The sequence below is a fragment of the Mus musculus genome, chromosome 6 (assembly GCF_000001635.26).
Source record: "Mus musculus strain C57BL/6J chromosome 6, GRCm38.p6 C57BL/6J".
Lineage (NCBI taxonomy): Eukaryota > Metazoa > Chordata > Mammalia > Rodentia > Muridae > Mus > Mus musculus.
In genome coordinates, this window is record NC_000072.6 from 146,964,252 (window position 1) to 146,989,089 (window position 24,838).

A 24,838-nucleotide genomic window follows, 5' to 3' on the forward strand; every position below is an offset into this window, starting at 1 on the left:
ACTAACCCAGAAAGCTAGGCGGATCACCAGACAGCATCTGGAACCCCTAGAATTTCTCCTGCTCTTGGTTGCCTTCGACCTGTTGTCTCCATGAGAGTAAATGAAATGGCATCATAACTCTTTCGTTCTGTAGTTGAAAAGTCAGCTCCAGGGCTGTCCAGTCATTTGGGGCAATGTAAAACTCATGTTCCCAAGCCTCTGCCTCTTAGATTTGACTCAGAATAGATTCACCTCTGCTCCCTCTGAGGTGAGAGCTGGTTTCTTGCATCAACAATAATAAGACTCTTTCTCAAAAAAGCAGATGCAAAACCAAACCAGTCTAGGTATGTCTGTGCTTCCTTCTTTAGCTTTTTCCGGCTCAGCTTCATGATCACACAGAAATGAGAGAACAGGCCAGTAAGTCAGTACACATAGGAACATTAGACAGTCAAGACTTCTCCAGGGTGGGAGGTGTTTATCTTCCCAAGGGGAGATATGGAAGCCATCTTCTAAGATGAAGAGTGGGCAGCTATAGGCTCTGCGAGGTTCACTGGGAATTGTTAGAGACAGTGGAGTGTTGCAGGGAGAGAGCGGAAGATCAGTACAGATCCCTGCTCAACATCAACTGCAGGCCACGGTGACATCGCTAACTCTGGGAAGTGGAGCCAGCTCATGTAGGCTTTCCTTAGAGGACTCAGTATTCACACCACTACTCTTCAACAGGAGGCTGAGCCTCAGCATAGGAGGAGGTTCTGGGATGAAGATTATTTGGTAACAGCAGAAAGTAAAGTCTTGAGTGTATCAGTTCTTGCTCTTGTTTGTTTGTTTTAATAAAAGCTCGGGAGAATGCCACATCAGGTAGAATGACTTTCTACCCAAGGTTGGGGGCACCACTTAAAACCATGTACTTAGCTAGAGAAGGGTCTGTCTTTGGAACCTGTTCTCTGAGGTAGACTTGATTGGGAAGTAGGTACCCAGTGCAGTGGCAACCCCCCAGAGCCTGGACCTGATCCTGGCCCACGGGACGCAGCTCCGGAGAAGTGTGTGTGGGAGGAAGTGTACCAAGTCATCCAGGTGGACCGTGGAACTGCTCCCTTCAGTGCCGCACAGTGTGCGCACGGCTAACCGCTGAGGCCGTCCAGCACACTCCTACAGGAGAGGCATCCTTTCAAGTTCCCAGCAGGGCATCTCAGAATGTTCATTCTCTTCTTCCCTGCCTCTTCCCCTCCCCAGCTGGTTCCCTCTCACCAGAACGATGTTGCCAGAACCTTTGCTGGAATAAAAACAAAATCTAGGTTAATGATTTAAGACACAGAAGAGCCAAGCAAGTCTAGCCCTGTACTATCCTTTCATGTATATTACTCCTGGGTGTTTGATGATGACTAATAAATAGCTGTATGCTGGTGCATAGTATTTATCCTCTCTAGGAATCATTACAGTAGACCTGGTTGGTGTAGAGACTATTGAAAGTGATGTCGGAGTCTATGAGAAGCTTGTCGTGGTACATACTGGACCTGACGAGCAAGCCCACCTTACCTTTTCCCAAGGTCACTGTAAAATAGCTGTGGTTTGTGTGTGTGCGCTACATGTTTGTTAGTTGGTGGGTGGGGGCTTGTGGGGAGGTTCATCAGTGGATTCCTGGGTATCCTGCCATGCATGTAGTTTTCTTTAGTGTTCGGACCACAGCTGGTATCTCACCTGGTGAGACGACTTGGGTTTACGTTTCATGCTTGGGGTGGGGTGTAGGCAGCTGATCAGATCTGTAAAGTTTAGCTTTGTGTGGAGTCGTGCACAAACTTTGAGACAGCCCTGTACTGTTGAGTAATCTGGAGATGATTTTAGGCATATGGCAGAATCACATAGGCTATACACAAACACCACATCATTTTATACAGGGGGCTCCAGCTGTGGAGGGTTTGGCATGTGGAGTCCTGGGGTCAGTACGCACAGATACCAGAGAACACTTCCCCGGAGCAGGGAGAAAGCTGCCTGGGGACATCACAAAGACGAAGTAAAAGGGCAGGGTGTGTCGAGATGGCAGGTTGTTCAGCTGCACTGTCAAAGGCAGGGGTGGTGCTCCACTGGTACTTTAGAGTTTGGGTTAGAACTCAAGGTTGGTGGCCCTTCTCAGAGGATAGCAGTTTGACATGTTCTTGTTCCCTCGGTGAGCACAGGCCTGGGCTAGACTGGCGGTCAGGAGAAGTGGAGCATTCCTTCCACAGGCCCACCATTTGCCCACATTCCTCCCCGTCTGTCTTCAGTAACAGCAGCATCCTCCTACTCAGGAAGGAAAGGAACTTGGCTTATCGTGTGGCTCTCTCCATTGCTTCAGTGCTGCCTGTCATTCCTAAGTATCAACAGCAGCACCAGTGACCTCGCCTGCCACCCCACTGCTTCTGTCTTACCAATGCTTCCTTGCAGGCTTGCCCATCGCTCTTGGTCGCCTGTCATTTTAGTCATCACTGAGCAGTGCACACCCCTGGGCAGTGCACACTACTGTCCTGTGCAGTGCATGTTAATGCCCCGTGCATGCTAACATGGTCAGTGCTCCCTTCACACTCAGCGCAGCTCTCCATCTGCAGGAGGCTGCTCTGTCTTCGGAGTGTGCATGCCCGTGTTTGTGCTCATATGGGTAGCTAGTACAGCAAGCGTCTCATTATTTGATTTGTAAATATTTGGGGAGCTCTTAGTGTGCTTGTGGTTACGGCAGAAAAACAACCTGTTTAAGACACTATGTCATGTCTGGAGGTGTTTGAAAATCCTGTAGTTTAAAGGTCGGGGTAAAAGTGAAATAGTTTTGTTACAGAAGTCTCCAACACACAAACGTGAGCTAGAATTTTAGGACATACATACTTATTACCTCTCCTTGGTAACAACAGCATGCTTGGCTTCAAGGTAGGAATTCCAGGTTGATATTATTTCACTTAACAGCATTCTGCTACTCATTTCTGAGCAATTAGGATTCAGAAATGAAGTATTATTGATAACTTTCTAATAATTCAATTCAAAGGTAATCTTCAGATCTCTAAGGTCAGCAATAATATACTTGGTTGACTGAGTTTAAACCCATCACATTAAATATCACCCTTTCCATAAAAGACACCAACCTTTCTGTTTTTTTTTTACCTCCCCTGTTCCTAACAGCCCCTACCCATACCTCTCACTCCACTCTGTGACCTATTCAAGGACTTTTCAGTTTATGTGGGTGAGCTAGAGCATATAGGAGATGAGTGTGTTTGAGTTCATAGACTACAGAGAAGATCTGTGATGGCAGATACATTACAGAGAATCAGGGAATAATCCCCAAGCCTGATATGGTCACAGACGCCTGCAGTCCTAGTACTGGGGCTGAGGCAGGATGATTCTGAGTTCAAGGCCAGCCTTAACTATGTAGTAAGTTTCAGGGCAGCCTAAGGTCCCTAACCAAATCCTACCTCTAGAACAAATACAGGGGGTGGTTATATGCTTTAGACATTAAAGTTTAGCTAGGGAGAGATTTTCTAATTAAAACTTAAAAAAAAAAACCCTTTAATTTCTTCTTTAGAACTGCTGTTTTTGGATTGGAAGTTAGTAGCAGCGGTGGGAAGGGGATTCTGCTCTATTTACCTTGGTAGCCAGGTCCCATCCTCCGCCCCTTTCCCAGCAGGAAAGACCTGTTAGTACCACTTCCGTAGCTGTAGGTGAGACCCCTGGCACTCTGCTGGAGTTCAGGAAGGATTTGCATTCCCAAGAAGCCTCCAGTGGCTGCTGCCCCCAAACTACAGACCCAGTAATGTCTTCTGTGTCCCCAGGTCCTGTCCCCAGGTCCTTCTGTTTTGAAGATGGCTTATCTTTGCTGAGCTTGTATTGCTATACACTCCAGACTTTGGTCAATCGGCCATTGCTCATCCTCCACTCGTAGCATCGTGGGAGGAAAATCTGGTTAGAAGTGTATAGTAATTGATGTTATTTTGGATAAAGCAAACTGAGACTGCCAGGGCACATGTTCATGTTGTTCCCGCCAAAGCTCAACATGGATTTGCTAATTTTCATACAGTCTTTCTTGTAAAGACAGGGACAGTTGTCAGTTTGTCAGCAGCCCAACAAAAAGCTTGTGTTTTTTCTGCCAACCCTTGATCCACCACACCCATTACTGGAACTTTCTGTGGTATTTTATCCTGTTCAAGTTTGCCCTGAATGTATCCCTGACCAATCTGAAATTAGACTTCTAAATGTATTTCTATTGGATCATGTGTGTGTGTGTGTGCGTGTGGTGGGAGAGTTCCAGGCTATAATATATGAATATTATACTTAGAAGTTACTTCTAAGATTTTTCTAAATTCACATTTATTAGTAAAGATCCACTGAGATGGGAAGCCCCACTTTTTGGACCTGTACACAGTGACGCTGTCGCCCATATTGCCCAGAAAGAAGGCGCTTTCCTGTGAACCTGTGACTTTGGACACAGCACTTCTTTTCTGTGGTAATTGTGTTTGCTGGTGCTTTTCCCTTCAGCAAGTGGCTTGAAAAAGTGTAGGGGAGCCATTTGTAAACCTAAAAGGTAAATTCCTTACCTTGTCAGGGTTATGATGGTGAAGTTATAATTTTCTAAGTACTTTTGTCAACTTGGAAGAGCAAACCAGCCATTTGTGATGGTGAGAACCTGTAGTCCCAGCTCTGGGGAGACGGAGGCAGGAGAATTGAAATCTTGAGGCTTATCTGGGCTGCAGAGTGAGACCTAACTTTATAAGTAAGCAAAGAATGAGACCAATGGGACCTGGGTACTCTGACTTTTACTTTGGGCCTCAGGTGCATAGGATTGGATGAAATTATGATAAAATTTGCATATAGTAAAAGATATATCTTAGGTATACAATCTGTGTGATGTGTCTCCCCCCCCCCCAAGTAGGACATTTATTTTAGAAAGTAATCTTAAAGAAGACTGCTAGAGCCGTGGGGAATCACAGGATCACAGCCTGCGGTGATCAAATTCATCAAATTGGTGCCACCCTGAGTGGTGCTGAATGAAGCCCTAGGTGATTCTGGGAACCAGGGGGACGATGTGAGTGGGAGGTGGACTGTTTGAAGTGGATGGCCACTCCCTGGGGGTATTGATGACTCCGACGGGTTTGATAGCAGAGGGAAAGTTCCCTGAAAGTCTTGGTTAGTTATAATTTGGGCTGTGTGTATGGATGTGTGGACAGGCACCAATAGCACTGGCCGTTGAAACTGAACAGTACCTAACTGGCACATGCATTCTGTAGAAATTTCTGACTAAGCAAGCTTTGAATTAATTTTGAGCTTTTGCCATTAGCCATCAACTGGTAGGTCTCCATTAAAACAGACAACTTAGATGGCATTGATCCTGGGGTCCTTTTGGGGTGGGAAGACAGGACTTATTTCACTGCACACTTCCCAGTCAATTGTTAAGGAAAGTCCTGGCAGGAACTGAGCAGAAACCATGGAGGAGAGCTGCTTGCTCACTCTCTGGATTATGCTCAGCTCTGGTTCAATAGTGGGATTCCTTATACCTAATACAGCATAAACCTGTTGCCTGCTTTGATGAGTTTGAAAGGTGTAAACCTCGTGTAACCAACCAAGATACCAATCAGAGAGTTCTCCAGTTCTTCATCTACCCATTTGTCAAAGAATTGATTATTCTGCTTTCTGTAAGCCGAGACTTGGAGACATAATTTAAAAGGACTTGTGTTGGTCGTGGTCATTTGTGTCTACTTTCTTTCACTATAATGTCGCAGAGCAGCACTTGTTCGTCAGGTTTACATTGTACTAGAGTAATATTCCATTATATTAGTTAGTTATTGGAAGGAGCTCAGGAGATCTTCCTCTAAGATTTTTTTTTTTTTTTGGAGGACATAAAACATTTTTCAGAGGATAGGTTTTCCTAAAATATTCTTATTTAGTCTTTCTATTTAAAAAAAAAACTCTTCAGCTGAGCCGTGAAAATTAACATAGCTTTGTCAACACATGCTGTCTAAACTGGTCTGTGTCTTAAATAGCTCATCCCTGGGCAGGGTAACTTTTTAATAGATGCGCTTTATGCGTCTGTTTGTGCTTTCTGAACTTTTCAGCGGTCTTTTAAAACCCATTTGAGGTTTACTGAGGCATAGTTTGTGGGTCTGCACTTGTGCTTTTACAGTGGCTTCTTTGTTTAGGGGTTTGATTCTTGTTTAGGGTGCAGGAGATCCCTTAAAGACCTGAGGGTTTTGGTAATGGGGTAAGTAGATGTACAAAATATATTATAGTGATATATTTGTGCCCTCACTGGTGAGTTAGCTTGCAGACTCGAGAAGATTGTAGGTTCTGCACTTGGGCATTTGGTTCTGTAACTCGGGTTAGTCCAGGTAACTGATGGAATTGCTCAAACCTTCTGTATTGGGGTCTCTCCACCCTGTCTGCCAATTGAACAGAAAGGGGGAACAAATGAGTTATGGGATGAATAAAAATTGGTATAATATTTATATCCAATTCTATCAATAATCACATTAAATGTAAGTGAGCTAAATTTGTGTAATTCTTTCTTAATTCTGCCAGTTTGTGATATTAAGTTGCAAAAAAAAAATCTCTCGTTATGACTTCTGGGCAGACTAACTCTTACTTTTACCCCTATAAAGTATACCAACAGGCTTACATCTGTAGTTGCAGCTACTTAGGAGGCCAAGTCAGGAGGTTTCAGCTTGAGGCCAGCCAGTACCCATGTCTCTGCCTGCCTACCTGCCTATCTCTCTGTCCCTCTCTCCCACCTGCCTTCCCCACTCAGTCACATTCCCAAACTCCCACAGTGTGCTTAGTGCACTTGGCGTGGGTAGGGTAGGGCTGGGCGCACCCACAGGGGAGCTTAGGAATCTTACCTATGGCAGGAGTGGCCTTCCCTCCAGGCCTGAATCACCTCTACCCCCTACTGCTGTTAGTCTCTCTTCCCTTTCTTCAGACTGTTCTTATATTTCATTCAGCGTCTGACTTTCTCAATATAATCATCCTGACAGTGACTAGAACTGCAATTCTCAGTTGTTATTTTTAGTAATAAATAATCATTTTAATGTTGAATACGTTTTTAACCTGAGAACTTCTCAGTAACCATAGCCCCTTTCTGCATAGTTAAGTTGATTGTATATTTATTTATTTCTCTCTCTCTCTGTCTCTCACACACACAACCACACATATGTATATGTGTATATATGATACATATATATATATGATACAAATTTATAATATTCATATTAGTTAATACACATAGACCTGATTAAGTAAATCTGTTTAATTGGCTTAAACTTTGGGAAGTACTTTGCAGGTTTGTGGAGCTCTTGTGTTTACTTGTTTCCTGTACAGACTGCAGGCTGCTAAACCGTTCACCACCATCCCCCCATCCTGTGCACATGCCTGAGGTTACCTGCTTCATGTGGAGGAAGGGTGGGTTGTTTCCATAGTTTTGTTCCTATGACGACTCCCTGTGAACATTTGTGCATTGCTCTTGGTTATATGTTTTAAAGGCAGTACCACTGTATAGAAAACGAGTGTGGCCATTTAAAGTGACAGTGCCAAGCAAAGTGTTTCTCAATGTAGTGAGTCCACATACAGTCCCAGGACCGTGCTGCAAGGGAGTGTGTGAATTCACAGCCTTTACAGTGCTTAGCAGTCTCAAAAAAAAAAAAATTTAATTTGCTAATTAACTGGGTCTAAACTAATATCACACTATTGTAAATTTCTTGATTCTTAATGACATTAAGCACCGCTTCATATTTCTGTTGAGTAAAAAAAAAAAAAGACAAATTCTGTCATGTCTCCATCCCTTTGGCTTTTTCATTGAGTTGTAGGATTTTATGCTTTGAAAGGATCCTGTGAGCTCTAGACACTTGTGTGTAACTACTTCAGACGTCCTTGGCTTTGAATCTGTCATCGCTCCCTCTCCAACTCTGCTGTTTTACCTTGTCAGTCCCCACCTCCTTCACCATGTTATAGACACATTCATTACTTAGGCTTCACTGCCTTCCCTTAGGTCATGAGGCGGCGCCATGTGAAACAGAGACTGAGAGTGAGCACATTTAGCCTTGTACAGATACTTAATGCCACCATGCTTTATTATATTAGAGAAAGGACTGGTTTAATGAATCCGGAACGTTAGAGTTGTTTTTGTTTTCAGTTGTTTTGTTTTTGTTTTTGCTTTTTTAGACAGGGTTTCTCTGTAACCCTGGCTGTCCGGGAACTCATTCTGTAGACTAGGCTGACCTCAGAGATTGCTTGCCTCTGCTTCTGGAGTGCTGGAGTTAAAGGCATGTGCCACTGTACTTGGCTATATGAGTAAATTCAGGAAACCCCTTGGTTCATAACCTAACTTGTGTTTTGCCTTGGTTTCTACTTGGCTGTATGCATGTACTTGGGTATTTTTGTCCTATATTATTTTCACATAAAAGAACAGTGAAGTTTTATACCTTATGAAATGAGTAAAACTTTAGAGACTTCTTAGATAAATTTATAAATCAGACTATGGTATGTCAGAATTTTGAAGTATTTTTCCTATCAGATAAATAACATGTTCTTATTGTAAATTAATAATAAAAGAAAACAAAAAGTAGTATTTTAGAATTTTATGGGCTCATTAGAAAAAGTGGGTAGTAGAGAACTGATCCCTGAAGCTGATAGCAGATCTATAAATATATTTATGAAATCAGTGGTGTATGAGCTCTGGCTGCTTGGAAACAGAGGGCAAAGGTTTCTTTGAGCAGCACGTTCCTTACTTCCCAGATGTTTACCACACACTGTAGTATCTGCAGCATGATACCAGCTTTATCTAGGCCTGCTGGGAAAATCTATGTGGGTGCTGGCACCAAAAGTACATTAAAGAATTTGGAAATCACACATATCAATATTCTGTTGCTGGACATTGCTATGGAAAGTGTAGTTTGACTTCATCTTTTGGCCAGTGAGACCATATGCACATATTTAATCCCAGCACTCAGGAGGCAGACGTAGGAGGGTCTCCGTGAGTTAGAGGCCAGCCTGGTCTATAGAGCAAGTTCCAGGCTAGGCAGGGTTATATAGTGAGACTCTGACTTAGTAAACAGACCAGTCAACCAGTAAGACCATAGGTAGATGGTGATGCCACTTCAGAGTAAGTTTCCCATTGAAGTGGAGCCAGAGAAACAGAAATATCACGTGCAGTGGATGCCACACAGACCTTTGTTTAAAAACTGCTGTGTTTGCTTTTTTTGCTTTATTTTGTTTTCTATGAGAATATCAAACACCATTCTCATTTATAAATTGGAGAGATTAACTCATTTTTTTGTGTGGTTGTCATGGTTAAAATTATGACTAATGGGCTGGAACATACAGTGCTTGCCTGGCACACACAGCCCTGGGTTTGAGCCCTGGCACCGTGAAACAAAAACAAAATCCAAGGCTTATGGATGATTTATGTACACAACTGGGGACACTGCTACAGCCACTCAGTACATGGTACCTACTGATATATTATAAATATGTGTGAGTGTGTGTGTGTGTGTGTGTGTGTGTGTGTGTGCGTGTGTGTGTTACAGTTACAACCAACTAACTGCAGACCAGAAGTGTTTTGAGAAGACACATTTCCACCGATTATGTGTTTTCTTATTTTCACAGGGGTGGGGGGCTTATCCTGTATCTAGTACATCTAGGAAGGCAGAGGAGGGGTATGGAGTGTCTTTAACTCTTTGTTATTCTGTGGCCAAAAGCTGCTGCCTTCTGGTAATTCCACTCTCCTGATAGCAGCAGGGGTTTAAGGAAAAAAAAAAAAAAAAAAAAAGAAGCAGTTTCTCTCTGGCTCTAGGGCCCCTCCCTGCCTGGAGGGAGGCTTAGAGCTTAGGGCTTGTTAACTCTTCATGAGCCAGAGAGAAAAGGAAAGGATAGGGAAAAAGACACACACACACACACACACACACACACACACACAGGTCAGGCCCAACTACCTGTCTCAAGAAATCCATAACTGTTCATGCATACTTATGTACATACACTTATACCTGAACATGTATTATGTACATACATATATACATTTGGTGGATGGGGCTGAGCCTCAAATGACATACTTTATTTCTTCTCTCAGCCTCTTTTATACATTCTTAGACAAAAGTTCTTTATAAAATTACTTCATAGATAAAATGTTATGGGAAAGGGGATGCTGATAGTAAGGTCAAAGCAATGTTTCATTCTGTAAGCTCATTATAAGTTCAAAGCAACAGTTTCCCATGGCCTGGCTTTATCATAGTGCATATGTAGAGCCTCATCCTTGGATCTGACCTAGAATGAATGTTTTTCCTTGATTATACATCTGTCCCAAGCCTATTTCTCTTCTTAGTGTAATTATAAAAGTTCATTGTATTACTTATTATGCAGCCTTTACTTATTATTCTATGAGGAGGGTGCACAGTCTATTCTTGATTCGAAGTTTATTACATCTTTCTAGCAAAGCAACTAAAACCATCTTCTTAAACTTTCTCTTTAAAATTATTTGAGTCAATCTTTTGATACATATGCAGCTAGAGACAAGAGCTCTGGGGCACTGGTTAGTTCATATTGTTGTTCCACCTATAGGGTTGCAGATCCCTTTAGCTCCTTGGGTACTTTCTCTAGCTCCTCCATTGGGGGCCCTGAGGACCATCCAATAGCTGACTGTGAGCATCCACTTCTGTGTTTGCTAGGCCCGGACATAGTCTCACAAGAGACAGCTATATCAGGGTCCTTTCAGCAAAATCTTGCTAGTGTATGCAATGGTGTCAGCGTTTGGAGGCTGATTATGGGATGGATCCCTGGATATGGCAGTCTCTAGATGGTCCATTCTTTTGTCTCACTTCCAAACTTTGTCTCTGTAACTCCTTCCATGGGTGTTTTGTTCCCAAATCTAAGAAGGGGCAAAGTGTCTACACTTTGGTCTTCATTCTTCTTGAGTTTCGTGTGTTTCACAAATTGTATCTTATATCTTGGGTATTCTAAGTTTCTGGGCTAATAAGATGGCCTAATCGGCCATCACTGGAAAGAGAGGCCCATTGGACATGCAAACTTTATATGCCCCAGTACAGGGGAATGCCAGGGCCAAAAAGTGGGAGTGGGTGGGTAGGGGAGTGGGGAGCAGGGTATGGGGGAATTTTGGGATAGCATTGGAAATGTAAATGAGGAAAATACCTAATAAAAATATTTTTAAAAGTATTTGAGTCAAATCAGGAATTCTATAAAGTTATTAACACATCTAAATCATTCATCTGTAAGCATTAATTCATGAAAACTCATCTTTATGTTGATCTGCAGAAAATAATCACTCAATAGGGTGGTGTCCAGAATGATTAGGCTATATAACAGAGGCAGGGAAGGCACATGAGCAGCAAGAAGCAATCCTGGAACAAAGTCTCTGGGACTGTGCCTGTCTGGCGTGTACCCATCACAGTCATTCAAAATGGTGGGCCATCTCCAGGAAACCCATTTGCTTGCCATAGCCTTTTCTAGATGGCTCCTGGCCCTCAAACAGTATAGTGTATCAGCTAGTTACAAAACACTCTTATTGGGTTAAATAATACTGTTAACTAATCTTGAGGCACTTCAAAGTGGTCTATACAAATACTGTGTAGTCTTATAGAAGGAACTTGAACTCCCATGGAAGCTGGTACCAGGCATAGTGCTAAAGCCAATCTCCTGTGGATATAGCAGGAGATGGTTGTCTGTATGTTAGTGAACACTTTCCGTATATAAACCTTTTGACAAACTGATACCTAGAACTTAAACAATGGAAAATGAGGGAACCATGATTAGGTGAAACTGATACAGAAAACCATCTTTCCTCATCCTCCTGACCTTCATCAGGCTTCTGTAATACCCCTGTGTCCTTAAGTCTGTCCTCACCCTGCTGACCCTCGTCAGGATTCTATAATACCCCTGTGTTCTTGAGTCTGTCTGCACCCTCCTGACCCTCATCAGGCTTCCATAGTAACCCCGTGTCCTTGAGTCTGTCTGTACCCTCCTGACCTTCATCAGGATTCTGTAATACCCCTGTACACTTAACAGACACTTAGAGCTCTGAAGAGCAATCTGGCTACCATCCTACCAGACTTAATGTTTTGTAGTTTGGGGACTGAGCCCAAAGCCTTGTATATGAGGCAAAACACTTTGTTGCCAAACTTTATCCCCACCTCTGCTGGACCTTGAATAACCTTGAGTGCCAGATCTAAATCTTCTCTTATTAACTGGTAGAGACACGGACTGAAGTGCTGTTACCTACACTAGTAATTAAACAATCCAGTTAATTCAGCTGCATGCTGCTTCTGACATTGTCTGACTTCCAAGTGCAGTTTACTGTGGAGTAGAATTAACAAGCCCTCTTAAAGCACACAATGATAACATCGTGGTCTTCTTCCAGGTTGAAGCTGGAATTTGCCCCTTACGAGCAAGAAGATGATGAGTGACGCTAGTGACATGCTGGCCGCGGCGCTGGAGCAGATGGACGGAATCATAGCAGGTACCCACACCACACAGCCTGAGCACCACATATCCTGTCCTCCGTCCTCTCTGCTCTTATTTTAGTTTTTTGGCTCTCTCCAAGGCTCTTGGGACCTTCAGTTTTCACCTTTGTTCTGCTTCTCCAATTCTACCAGTTACTCTGATGCTATGCTGCAAAGTGTCAAAAGTGTCACTTCTTCTGCAGACTTCTCATGAGCTGCAGATCTGAGTCCTGGGTGTCAGCTGTGGGTGGCCCATGGACCACACTAAAGGGATATCCTCCCCTGTTTCTGTGAATGACCTGTTCCTAGAAGTCAGCATTCCAGCCACAGGTGGCTTGGTTTCTCACTAAACCTCAGGTCTTTTACCTCTGCCAACCAGATCTCTCCTGTGAAATATCCAGTAGGCACATCAGGGTCTTACTATGTAGTATGTCTCACCTGGAACTTTCTATACAGACCAAGCTGGCCTCAAAATCACAGAGCTCTGTCTGCCTCTGCCTCCCAAGGACCAGGAATAAAAGTGTACACCAACACTTCCTGCTTAGAATACCAAGTTTAGAACTAATGTTAACAAGAGATTTAGGCTATAAACGAGGTGGCAGAGGAAACGCTTATACACATATGCTCACATACGCACAGTTACATATATGCTCACATACTCATAGTTACACATATGTTCACATGTCTATAGTTACACATATGCTCACATACACATAGGCATACATATGCTCACATACATACACATAGGTACACATATGCTCACATATACCTAGTTGCACATATGTTCACATAAACATAGTTATACATATGCTCACATACACAGTCACACATATGTTCACATACACATAGTCACACATATTCTCACATACACATAGTTGCACATATGCTCATGTACACATAGTTGTACATATTCTCACATACACATAAGTATACATATGTTCACACATAGTCATACATGCAGCTCATTGCACAGTACCACCTAAGTACATAACTTATTTCATGGAATTCAAAGACTTCATGCTCTCTAAAATTTCATGTTTTCTGGGAGGCATGGCCCCACCTGACTAGTCGTTCCACTAGTTCTGGTCACTTTTGAGCCTACCATGCTCCTTTTCCATCTGTCCCCCACAGCTGGCCTTTTCATTAAGCATCAAACCATTCATATTTACTGTCAATGACACTTTTTATTTTCATCTATGTAAGATTTAGAGAGATAGATCTACATTATTGGATTATTTGGTCTGTCTTTTCCCTGTTTTTTGTGATCATTGCTAGTGGCTAGGCTGATTTATCTTTTTCAGGTGTGGTGTTTTTCCTAACATAAATCCTATTGCTCTCTGACTTTCTTTGGAAACCAGGTTCTAAAGCCTTGGAGTATTCCAATGGGATTTTTGATTGCCAATCTCCCACCTCCCCATTTATGGGAAGCTTGCGCGCTCTGCACCTTGTGGAAGACCTGCGTGGATTGTTGGAGATGATGGAAACGGATGAGAAGGAAGGATTGAGATGCCAGATCCCAGATTCAACAGCAGAAGTGCTTATTGAGTGGCTTCAAAATCAAATGGTAGGCTTCTGTATGCTCCTTCTCTGTGCTGTCAATCTCCTGTGTGATCCTTCTCTGTGCTGTCAGTCTTCTGCATGTGCCTTCTCTGTGTGTGAATCTTTGCATGATCCTTCTCTGTGCTGTCAATCTTCTTCATGTTCTTTCTTTTTGTTGTCAATCTTCTGTTGTTTACTATAAAACTGAGAGCATAGATTAGCAGATCAGCAGAAGAGAAAAAAACTTACAAGGCAGAACATGAGACCCCAGTTCCTCTCTGCTGTAAAGAAAACTTAGAATTTTTCTTTATATGAATGGATATTTTGCCTACCCATATGTCTGTGTACCAAGCATATACAGTGAAGGTATCAGGTTTGTGTGTGTGTGTGTGTGTGTGTGTCTGTCTGTCTGTCTGCCTGCCTGTCTCACAACAGAGAATTGTGAGCCACCATGTCAGTGCTGGGAATTGAGCCATGCTCTGAAAGAACAGACAGTGTAGTCCCTAACCTCCCCATCTCTCCTAAGGATAGCTTTGGAAAGGCACTGTATTGTATCCGTGCCAATGAGTTGCTCAATTCTACCTCTATAAATGGACTGGCTTCTAGGTTGTATAAATGACCAGGTATGCTCCTGTGAGGAAGAGAGCCTTGTATGTAACAGTAACAGTGGGGTGGGGCCACCTCTGAAGGACTTAATAGGTATTCTAAACGGGAAGTATAGTGGGTGGATGCTTCAGAAAGCAGTAAAACTTTGTAGCTGTGATTGAGGAGAAGTGCCATCTAGTGGTGTGTGGCAGCCATGTCGCTTCCACTTCTGTTAGCTCTTACAGTTTCTAGACATCCTTCTCCACTGTAAATATCACATCTGGTATGTGTTGAACGCGAAGTCTAAAGAACATCACAAAAGCAGATGAGAAGATAGGAGGGTGACGTAACCATAAGATGCTTAGGACTTGGTTGTGTTTACATAAAACCTATTGCAGGATTAAGGTCTGTCTGGCAGACTGGAGGAATGATAGCTGGCTGCCTGCTCTGAGGGCCTGGATACCCACCCTGTGCCAAAGCATTTCCTGGGGTGTTGCACAAATTCTGGAGCCCCAGCCAGTCCAGATCTGAGCCTGGTGTTCCTGGTTCCATCCAGTTGGTACCAGTCAGCATCTTTCAGTGGCATTGCAGCTAACTGCAAGGGGTTAGGAGAGTTAGAGATGTTTCACTTTTAGAAACAGGTGATGCCTGCTCCTGAGACTTGACACTTGCCCTGGGAGGGTCCTCCAGGGATTTAAGAGTCCAGGTTTGCTAGTTTCTTTGGGAGTAACTTGGTGCTGTGAAACTCACTGTCCCCTGGCACATTCCTCAGCCTGTTCCTACTTCCTGTGTCTTTACTCTGACATTCAGCACACAGTGAGAAAGGAATTTATTACTTGGCTCAAGAGGACCTGTAGATAATTGACTTGTGCCTTTTGGTTGAGTGTTTGTTTCTGAGGGCTGAGGGGGAGAGGGGAGTCTGCAGTTGTATTGTTAAGACTTGAGTTCAGTCTTAACAAACAGCACTTGCTGAGGGCAGTGAAGGCACGCTGCTGTCATGGCCACTCTGCGCCGGCTGCCCCCACCTGAGAACTCTGCAGACTTGGTAATATGATGGTGGACACTGCTCTGAGGTTTTCCCAGAAGTTCAGGACACTTGCTTTAATGTCAGCTGGGGTGTCTCAGTGTGCTGCTGTGTGACACAGGTGACTAAGATCACTGAGAAGACATAGGCACCTTGTTTTCAAAGGTCTGAAAAGCATTCCTGAGAGCCGCATGAAAAGAGGGGCCTTGTGGAGAGCAGCAGAGAATCACTGCAGGAGGCTGGAGCACACTCTAGCTGAGCAGCTCTAAGTCTGATTCTGAGACAAGCCAGAGGCCCAGAGAGAGCACAGCCCACATGTTGGCCCTAAAGTATGCACACTCACATTTTTGCACTTCAGAAACACGTGCACTTGGGATTGGAATGTTTTCCATGTAAGCAATAAAGACTGGCTGGTGTGATGATTATTTAGCAGGTCAGAAGTTGGCTACTAATGCCTCGTTTCTACACTCTGCCTCACAGCTTAGAAGCCTTGATTTGCAGACATTGAACTTAGCATCACTCATTTCATTGAAGATGGCATTTTTGTAACCTCTACTGATTGTGAGATGACCCTCCTGTCAGTCTGTCTCTTGACCTCTGCTGCTGCAGCTCCAGGGCCCGATCCTCAGGTTCTTGGATTAGAAAAAGCATTGTGAGAATATTCCAGGGCAACTTAGATATGGTGGTTTGAATATGCTTGCCCCAGGGAGTGGCAGTATTAGGAGGTGTAGCCTTGTTGGAGGAAGGGTGTCACTGTGAGGGTGGGATTTGAGACCCTCCTCCTAGCCACGTGGGAGCCAGTCTTCTGATCTTCACCTTTTGGATGAAGATGTTGAACTCTTAGCTCCTCCAGTGCCACGCCTGTCTGGACACTGCTATGGATCTGCCTTGATGCTAATGGACTGAACCTCACAACCTGTAGTAAGCCAGCCCCAATTAAATGTTGTCCTGTATAAGAGTTCTTGATCATGGTGTCTCTTCATAGCAATGGAAGCCCTAAGATATTAGACATAAACAGAAGCTATGTGTTTGGCTCAGACATATTTTTTTTTTTTTTGCCAACTTAAAGCTATGCTTGATAGACACACAGTCCTCCATTAGTGATTCCTGTGTAACATACTCTACCTTGTCAATATTACAGTGGAATTCTCTTCTGCCTCCATAACTGAGCAGGTGACATACTGGGTAGATTTTCCCCAATCACAGGAGGCTACCTGCTGAATCATAAATGTCTTCATTTTTTAGAAGCATACATTTATAGAAATTCTGTTAAGACAAATCCATGCTTACACAGTGTCCCTTCACTGGGATATGTTATTAGCCATGTTTTCTTTTTTCCAGCTACCTTTGTTTGTTTCTTTGCTACCTGGTCTCTCTGGGTATCCTAGGCAGGCCTCAAATTCTTATTCCACCTCCTGAGAACTGGCATTACAGGCAGCTGTCCAGCTGCCAATTACATGGAATAATTAAGGAGGTGCTGCAATTAGTAAAGAAGTAACCTGCATCCTTTGGGAAACCAGGGGTGCTCCCAGATCTGGCAAGAATGATAATTAGCAGTACAAATGCCCACTGCACTAATTAGCATCTCTTAAAGGACACAGACTCTCAAGCTGGCCACCATTGAATGAAGACTTTAATTGCTTAATTGGAATCATTAGCAAGTGATTGTAAAGTATCACAGGGGCATCCTTGCATCTCAGAAGCATCTGTTGTCACCTCACCAGCAGTGAACTGCTATGATGACCGTCCTGGCTCCCTGTGGTGGTGTTGGGGTCATTTCCCTCTGTGGAAAGACATCCTGTTAGATTCTCAATTTCTAAGACCTACTGTTTCCTGGCAGGCTCAGAGAGGAGTGCCTAGCATGTGTTAGTATGGGCTCCTCACACTTCTGCAAGGCTGAGACCCTCATCCATCCCTTACTAAGGAGGAAATGGAGACACAGAGCTAAGGAGAACCTTGTATGGGTTACAGCCCACATTAGGACCCAGGCTTGCTGTCACCCCATCTCTGCCATACACAGCCTTCCTCCTGCAGTCACCAGCCTCCTTTACTTGATACTAGGACCTCCTCTCCACTTGCAGCTGAGGGAATTTGCTAGGGCTCTGTGTATCTCCGTTACTTTTCTTGCTGTTACAAAATACCTGACACTGACGATAGCAACTTAAAGAGGAAAGGGCTTATTTTGGCTGAGGATTTAAGAAGGAACCCGTCCACCATGGTGTGAAACACATGGCCATGGGAGTGTGAGGTGGCTGGTCACATTGTGTCAGCTGTTAGCAGCAGAGAGATGACAGGAAGTGGGGCTGGGCTGTAAAACTCAAGACTCTCCTCCAGCCCTCTCCTTCTTCAGTGAGTTTCCATAGGCCTGGAACCTTCCACAGCCTCCATGACAGCAGCACCGCCAGCTGGGAGCCACAGCGGAGGGACACTTCACAGTGACCCTGGCACTCTGCTCCTTCAGACCTGTGATGGTGTTGTTACCTTTCATCTCCTAGTTTGTTTTATTCTTACAGATCTGTCTACCACTTTAACTGTCTTGAAGTGTATAGCGCAGTAGTACTAAGTGCGTCCACACTGGTGAGTGCGTCACCACCTACCTAGAGAGACCTTTCCATCCCTGAGACCCCGAGTCTGTGCTGTTGCACAACATCCCTGCCCCTCCCCATTTACTTAGCTTTTGGAACTCTGTTGTGGTTCTGTGTCTATGAATTTAAAAGTTCTAGATACTATGCTAATGAAGGGTGAAATGGGAAGAATAAATCTCAGTAAATTATATATGTCTGCATATCCCCTTTTAATATATTGACATAACCCTGACTTCTGAAATACTAAGTGGAGAAGTCATGAAAGTATTAAGTATCACGCTCCCTTCCTGTTGGATTCTCAACGCTGGCCCAGGTCCCTTTTTCTAAAGGGAAGTGCACTGTCAACAGGTACAGTCTGGCTCCTTCTTGCTCCTGCTTCTGTTCCTCCTATACCCACCTCTGCTCTCCTCTGCATGCCTTTGCCTTTGCTGCCATCATCACCATCACCACCATCATCATCACCATCACCATCACCACCATCATCATCATCTCCAGCTCCCTGTGCCTGAGAGAATACATTTACTTTGTCTTAGAAGATTTGTGATTGGGAAGAAGGAACAGACACAATGGGTTAGGCATGAATAAACTGAACAATGAAAACCCTAAGCTCTTTGGTTCCATGGATACTGTATTTGGAATGTTATTATTATAGTGGAGTCTTGGTTGGCTCTGAAAAGTATTTGTCATGTTATGGATCCTTCAACTTAAGATATCAAATGTAAAGACAGAATACAACCTAAGATAAAAACCAATGAGGAACCATCCACCCAGCAATACACTCTGAGCAACTTCCTGCCTTGTAAGTGCACACAGCACTTTGGTGTTCGTGGAACAGTGCTCATTACAGTGTTGTAGTGTGTGCTACATGTAAGGCGCTGTAGTAGACGTGGGGAATAGAGTGGGTGTGTTGTTTGAAAACAAATTTCTCTCATTCATGATGCTGGATCCTGTTGGGAATCCTGGAAGCGAATGATACAGACACGATAAATGCCCAGTGAATAGGAAAGTAATGAGTGCTGAGAAAATACCAGCTGGAAAAGAGCGAATCCATGTGACCTCAGGTGCAGAAGTGTCTCTCAGAGCCAAAATGTGAAGGAACTGAGATGTACCACGTCCAGAGAAAGAGTTTTCCAGATGGTGTGAGCAGCCAGTACATACATAACCAGCAGGCTTGCTGGCTAGTGACTCCACCAAAAAACTGGCAGTTTCTAAGTCACACTCTAACTTGTAACCTAAATTCAAGCACCTCCATTATCATATTGCATTTATCATCATGCTGAAAGTATCCTGTGTGTGCATATGTGCATGTTCACGTGTGTGGAGGAATCTGAGTGTGGGAGTGCACATGACTGCATGCCCCAGTTTGATGTTCATTGTTTACCTTGATCCCTTTTTGTCTGATATACTAGGTCAGGGTCTCACACTTAAACCCAAAGCTTACCAATTCAGCTAGTCTTGCTAGCTGATTGCTCTGGGCATCCTCTATCTCAGATCCTATCTCCACAACCCTGTAATTACAGACAGGTTGCTGTGCCCACCCCGCTTTTATGTGGGTGCTGGGGATCTTAACTGCCATCCTTACACTTATGTGGTTGAGCCATCTTCCTAGCCACCAGAAATTTTGTTTTTATTTCCAGGGATGGAATTGAGAACCGTGTTCATTAGGCAAGTTCTCTGTCACTGAGCTGCACCCTCACTGCTCAGAACTACTAACAGACTAGATTAAGCACATGTTAAAGAAAGGGTTCTGGGCCCAGTCAGCTTTCTGCAGGTCCATGGCTGCCACTGGTGGCCTCTGGGTGTTAATGAGGAGAAAATATTTTGCCAGAAGTAAATTACATTCTCAGTGTGCTGAATGCAGAGTGAAGACTGAGTGAGACAGGAAGCAAAAACAGGCTGAGAAATGTCCTAGGGAATGTTGGATTTCAGAACACCGAAATACCCACAAACCCCAGTGGCCTGGACCCTGAAAATCTGAGGGAGATGCTCCCAGAACAAATGTCATGCCTTTAATCCCAGCACTTGGGAGACAGAGACAGGCGGATCTCTGAGTTCGAGGCCAGCCTGGTCTACAGAGTGAGTTCCAGGACAGTCAGGGCTACACAGAGAAACCCTGTCTCGAAAAACAAAAAAAAAAAAAAAAAAAAAAAAAACAGAACAAATGTCTCACAAACAGACACCATCTGTTTCAAAGGCAAAACATCTCAAAATGTTCATGTTGTCCCGTTAGCTGCACCATTGCGGAAAGATGAGTCACACTGTCTGCACTCAAAAGTCCAAATACCTTGCAAGGCTCAGGGACATCTTGGAGGAGGTGTAGGAGAGGAATTAGGAGCTGGAGAAAGGGGTGGAGTGATGTAGAATGCTGTCTTCAGGCTGGGCTTTGCACTCTGGAACTCAGCAGCTGGGATTTCCTGCACAAGGCCTGCACAAGATTAGGCCTGTCAGCATTCCTTCCTGGAGAGGGGAGGGGTGACGTCTTGTCTCTTAATGAAGAGCTGTAGGCAGTTAGTGGTTGTAGGGTGGGGGTTAGAGGAAGCATTTTCTTCAGTGTGTACCCCTGGTAGGTTGCCTATGTTCCTGTAAGTGACTAGATAAAGTCACTAAAAACAAAAGAAGGGATGAAAGCTAAACCAGGATACTTGAGTGAAAGAAAGGGCTCTGTGAGAGGAGATAGGATAGTAAGGAGAAATACGCTCAGAGTATTTCATGTATGTGTATGACGATACATGGGACCGACTAGTATGTATAATTAATATATGCTAATATACCTTAGAAATCAATTAAATTGGTTGGTAATATGTGAGCATTGGCTCAGGACTGGACTGACTGGGTTCCAGAATTTGTGTGATGAAAGTTGTGTACCACCATTCCTAGTTGATCTGGGATTTAGGCAGAGCTCAGTAAAGAGAACAGAGAAGATGGAGGTGGGAGGTACTGTAGATGACTGCAGATGAATAGAATCCAGGGCTTCGAAGGTAAAAACCCAGTCATAAAGTAGGCAAAGGCTCCTTCCTTCCAGTGAGCTGGTAAATACAGAGGTAGCTAGTCTCTCTAACTCTTGTGTGTCTGAAATGTAACAAAGGACATGGCCAAAGTAGTCATGTGACAGGATGTCATCTGCTCCCACATGTTAGGCGTTCTGTGCTAGTAACACTTGGTGCAGAAATGGATGCCCTCAGCTTGTATGCACCTGCATTGTGTTCAGAAAAGTCACATTCCCATATCGAATTATTGGCTAGTGCAGGAAGTCTGACTAACTCTGTGAGAGATAATGCTTGTTAGATGTTTTTCTCCTCTTGTCAGAAAGACCTGGTCATATACGTTCCTTAAGTGAAGAAAGTGTTTTAGTGTGATAGTGGAGCATATTTTTCATCCTGGTGTTGGATTAAATGTTGTCAGTGGGACTCGCAACACACTAAAGTATAAAGGGCTATTTTGACTGTATTTCAGAGGATTTAAATATATTACTCGGAGTGGTCTTTAATGCTTTGGCCTTAGGAATTTGTAGTAAATACGTTGTTTTTGATGACGTACATCATACTTTGTAAGCCTTCTGAATGAATGAAAAGAAGTATAGCAGGGTTTTGCACTAAGAGACTATTAGGAAGAGTTAATGGCTGCTCTAGTTCGCTTTCTGTTGCTTTATGAGTGGCAGCTCCTCTTGGAAAGAAAGAATTTATTTGGTTTACACTTACAGCTCACAATCCATCATTAAGAAATGTCAGGGCAGGAGCCATGGAGGACAGTGGTTTACTGGCTTACTTTCTGGCTCATATTCTGTTACCTTTTCTATGCTGGCTAGTCCCCCATGCCTAGGGATAATAATGCCCACTGTGGGCTGGGCCCTCCTGTACCAAAAGCAATAAAGTTTTCTTTATTGCCCCTACAGACATGCCCACAGGCCAGGCTTATGCAGGCAGTTTGTTGATTGAAAGTATCGTTTTTTCCTAAGTATGTCAAGTTGAAACCAAGGCTAGCAGCCATTACTGTGACTAATTCATGTGATTTGCTGATTGGCCATCAGTGGCAAAATGTGGTAAAAAGCCGAACTGTGAAGTTGGGGTCAGGGTGTGAAAGGGAGCCATTAGATTAGGAGAAGATATTGACATAGCATCAGAAGGAAGAAGTGAAGCTGGTTATGAAAGGCGTCGGCACAGTCAAGGGGTATCAGGAGGGGAGCAAAGTGTGCACAAAGCCTCTGGGTCAGTGTTAAGAGAAAACTGGAAAAAATCTTAGTACGCTGAAGAAACTGAGACTAAGAAGAGACAACAATTGCTGGTCTAAGGGGAAGTGGAGAGCAAGGTTCCAGAGGAAGAAGTAGGAGGACGAGGAGGCTTTGGGAAGGACAGTAAGTCTCAGCTTCTGTGACTGGCCAGAAGGAAAACAGGAAAGAGCCATGGCTGAGGGATCTTCCTGAAGGAGGAAGGGACCTGATTCAGAGCACCACCATGAAGTTATAACTATTGATTTTAAAGGCAGCGTGACCAGAAGCAAGGCCAGGTACTCATCTACACTCCGTCCACAGTGACAGAAGCCTTGCCATTGTTCCTTCATTCAGCAGTCGGCAGTCAGTGCTCCTGTCAGATGCGAGAGTTGCTCACAGTGAGCATGGTCGGGGCTGGGAGGGAAGGGAGGGTAGTCCCCTGAGCCCAGTGCTTCTGTGATGGAGCTTGTCCAGTGCTGTTAGTAGCAAACAGATGAAGCCTTCATTCGAGGAAAACATTATAGACCAGACCCAAATGTAGGTAGCTATGGAAGACATAAAGAAAGAATGGAAAGGGTAAGAGAGGCAGTCTAGGTAAAAGGGATGAAATGCTTGTGTGAGCATAGAGCATGCCACTTGGAGGGAGGCTTGAGTCATGGGTGGATCTTGGCTGAAGAAAGGACAGAGGTGACAGAAACCTCTCAGGCTTAGCTCCAGTATTCTTAATCAGAAGTATCAGAAAGAGGACACATAGACAGAGCAGCTCTCTATCTACTTAAATGCATTACCATAGCTATGAGCAATTCCTAAGATTTTTTGCTTTGGGTTCCTCTAGTGACTATTAATGCTTCAGAACTACTAGCCAATCTTGAGTATTACAGGCATTCATAATTACCAGGACATTACTGATTTGTTTTCTCATTTTTGAGTCAGTTCTCAGCATTTCACTTTGGAGAAGCAATTTTAAAACATCTCATTCTGTCATATCTGGCTTGAAAAAACAATGATGCTAATTTGGCTAGAGTTTCTTGCTCTCAGAATAAAGGAATAGGGGTGTAGTTCAGCAGGGGAGCATGTGAGCATTTCTGTGTGGTGAGGGCTTCCACATGACAAGTGCCTCCCTGTGATGAGTCCCTGTGACCAGTGCTTCCTTGTGAGGCCCTGGGTTCAAACACCAGTCAGAAATACAGGTGGAAAACTTATGGATACTTTTTGTTTCTACTCAGTGGCATATGACTTTAGTCGGAGCTACTTAGGATGCTAAGGCAGATTTGTTTCTGGCCAGTCTGGTCAACATAGGGAGCTCCATTCTATTTCTTAAAGAGACAAAAGAGAAAGCTGAACCTCTTGTTTACTGAACATAGAATATTTTTAATGTAATAAAATTTGTTTATAAAACATCACTTGGATGGAATTTTAAAAACAGATGCCTCACAATGTGCATAATCAGAATTAGGAATTGAAAGCCATCCAGGGTCTGCCTCTGCACTCCATAGACTAGAACATCCACTGTGTGTCAGGGTCTGCCTCTGCACTTCATACATTCACTGTGTGTCTGGCTGACCTCCAGAAGAGGTCATGCCATGTTCATGGTCCCCAGGGCGTGTAGGTCGTTCTGACTACTCCATCAGACTCTGGTAAGTTAATTCTGGACTGGAGTGAACAGCATGGACAGGGTTGTGCAGTGGTGATACACCCGCTCTAAGCATGCATTGCACACTTGCTAAATTAGCTTCTGGGTTTTCTGTAGACTCTTGGGAAATGTAACCCAGTGCGTCTCCATCTTCAGAAGGAACACCCCAAATTTAATCTTTCCTTCTTTTTCTTCCTCCTCTTCCTGACTTTTCTTTTTCTTTTTTTTCCTCATCCTTCTTCTATAGTGTTTTGTTTTCAAGATATGACATTTTTCACTCCCAGAACTGAAATAGAAATCTGGAGAGGTAGAATAGATGCAGGTTAATTCTGGAGAAATAGATGTCACATTGGATGTGCCCTGGGGAGGAAGAGTGTGCAGTTTCTGGTGTTTGTTTGTTTGTTCGTTCGTTCTGGTTCTAACTCTGATGAGATTGCTTGTGGTTGAGTTCTGGATGCCCCTATCTGTCCATTTTGTATTTCTTCTGGTTTTATTTCTGATGTATTGAAAGGACTATTCAGGGAATCCTATGGATACAGTATATAATGTAGCTAGGAAATTATGAGGAGCAGATCACAAGCTGGGCGTAGTGGCTCATGTCTGTAGTCCCAGGAGGCTAAGCAGAAGGATTATTCCTGACATCCTGGAGAGGGGGAGGACAGTGGATGAGAGAGGGGAGGGGAAGGCGGGGTGTCTTACATACTGTTATGTATGTAAGACAATTTCATGTGTCTTACTCTTGTTGAGACTTTTCAAATGTGTCATTTATGACTTGGATATGAAAACAATGGAAGAAAATCCAAGCACAGTGGTGCATACTTTCAATCTGAG

General features: G+C 43.7%; 1 protein-coding gene across 18 annotated transcripts in view; it reads left to right on the top strand.

Annotated features, from left to right (window-relative positions):
• The window catches only part of Ppfibp1 (PTPRF interacting protein, binding protein 1 (liprin beta 1)), a 145,417-nt gene that overhangs the window by 77,643 nt on the left and 42,936 nt on the right, over positions 1-24,838 (top strand). For all 18 annotated transcript variants that reach the window (XM_011241625.2, XM_011241624.2, XM_006507098.4 and 15 more), the window contains 2 exons: positions 12,353-12,451; positions 13,793-13,998. In XM_011241625.2, the coding sequence (XP_011239927.1) occupies positions 12,388-12,451; positions 13,793-13,998 (270 nt within the window). In that variant the 5' untranslated portion in view covers positions 12,353-12,387. The remainder of the gene's footprint in view (positions 1-12,352; positions 12,452-13,792; positions 13,999-24,838) is intronic.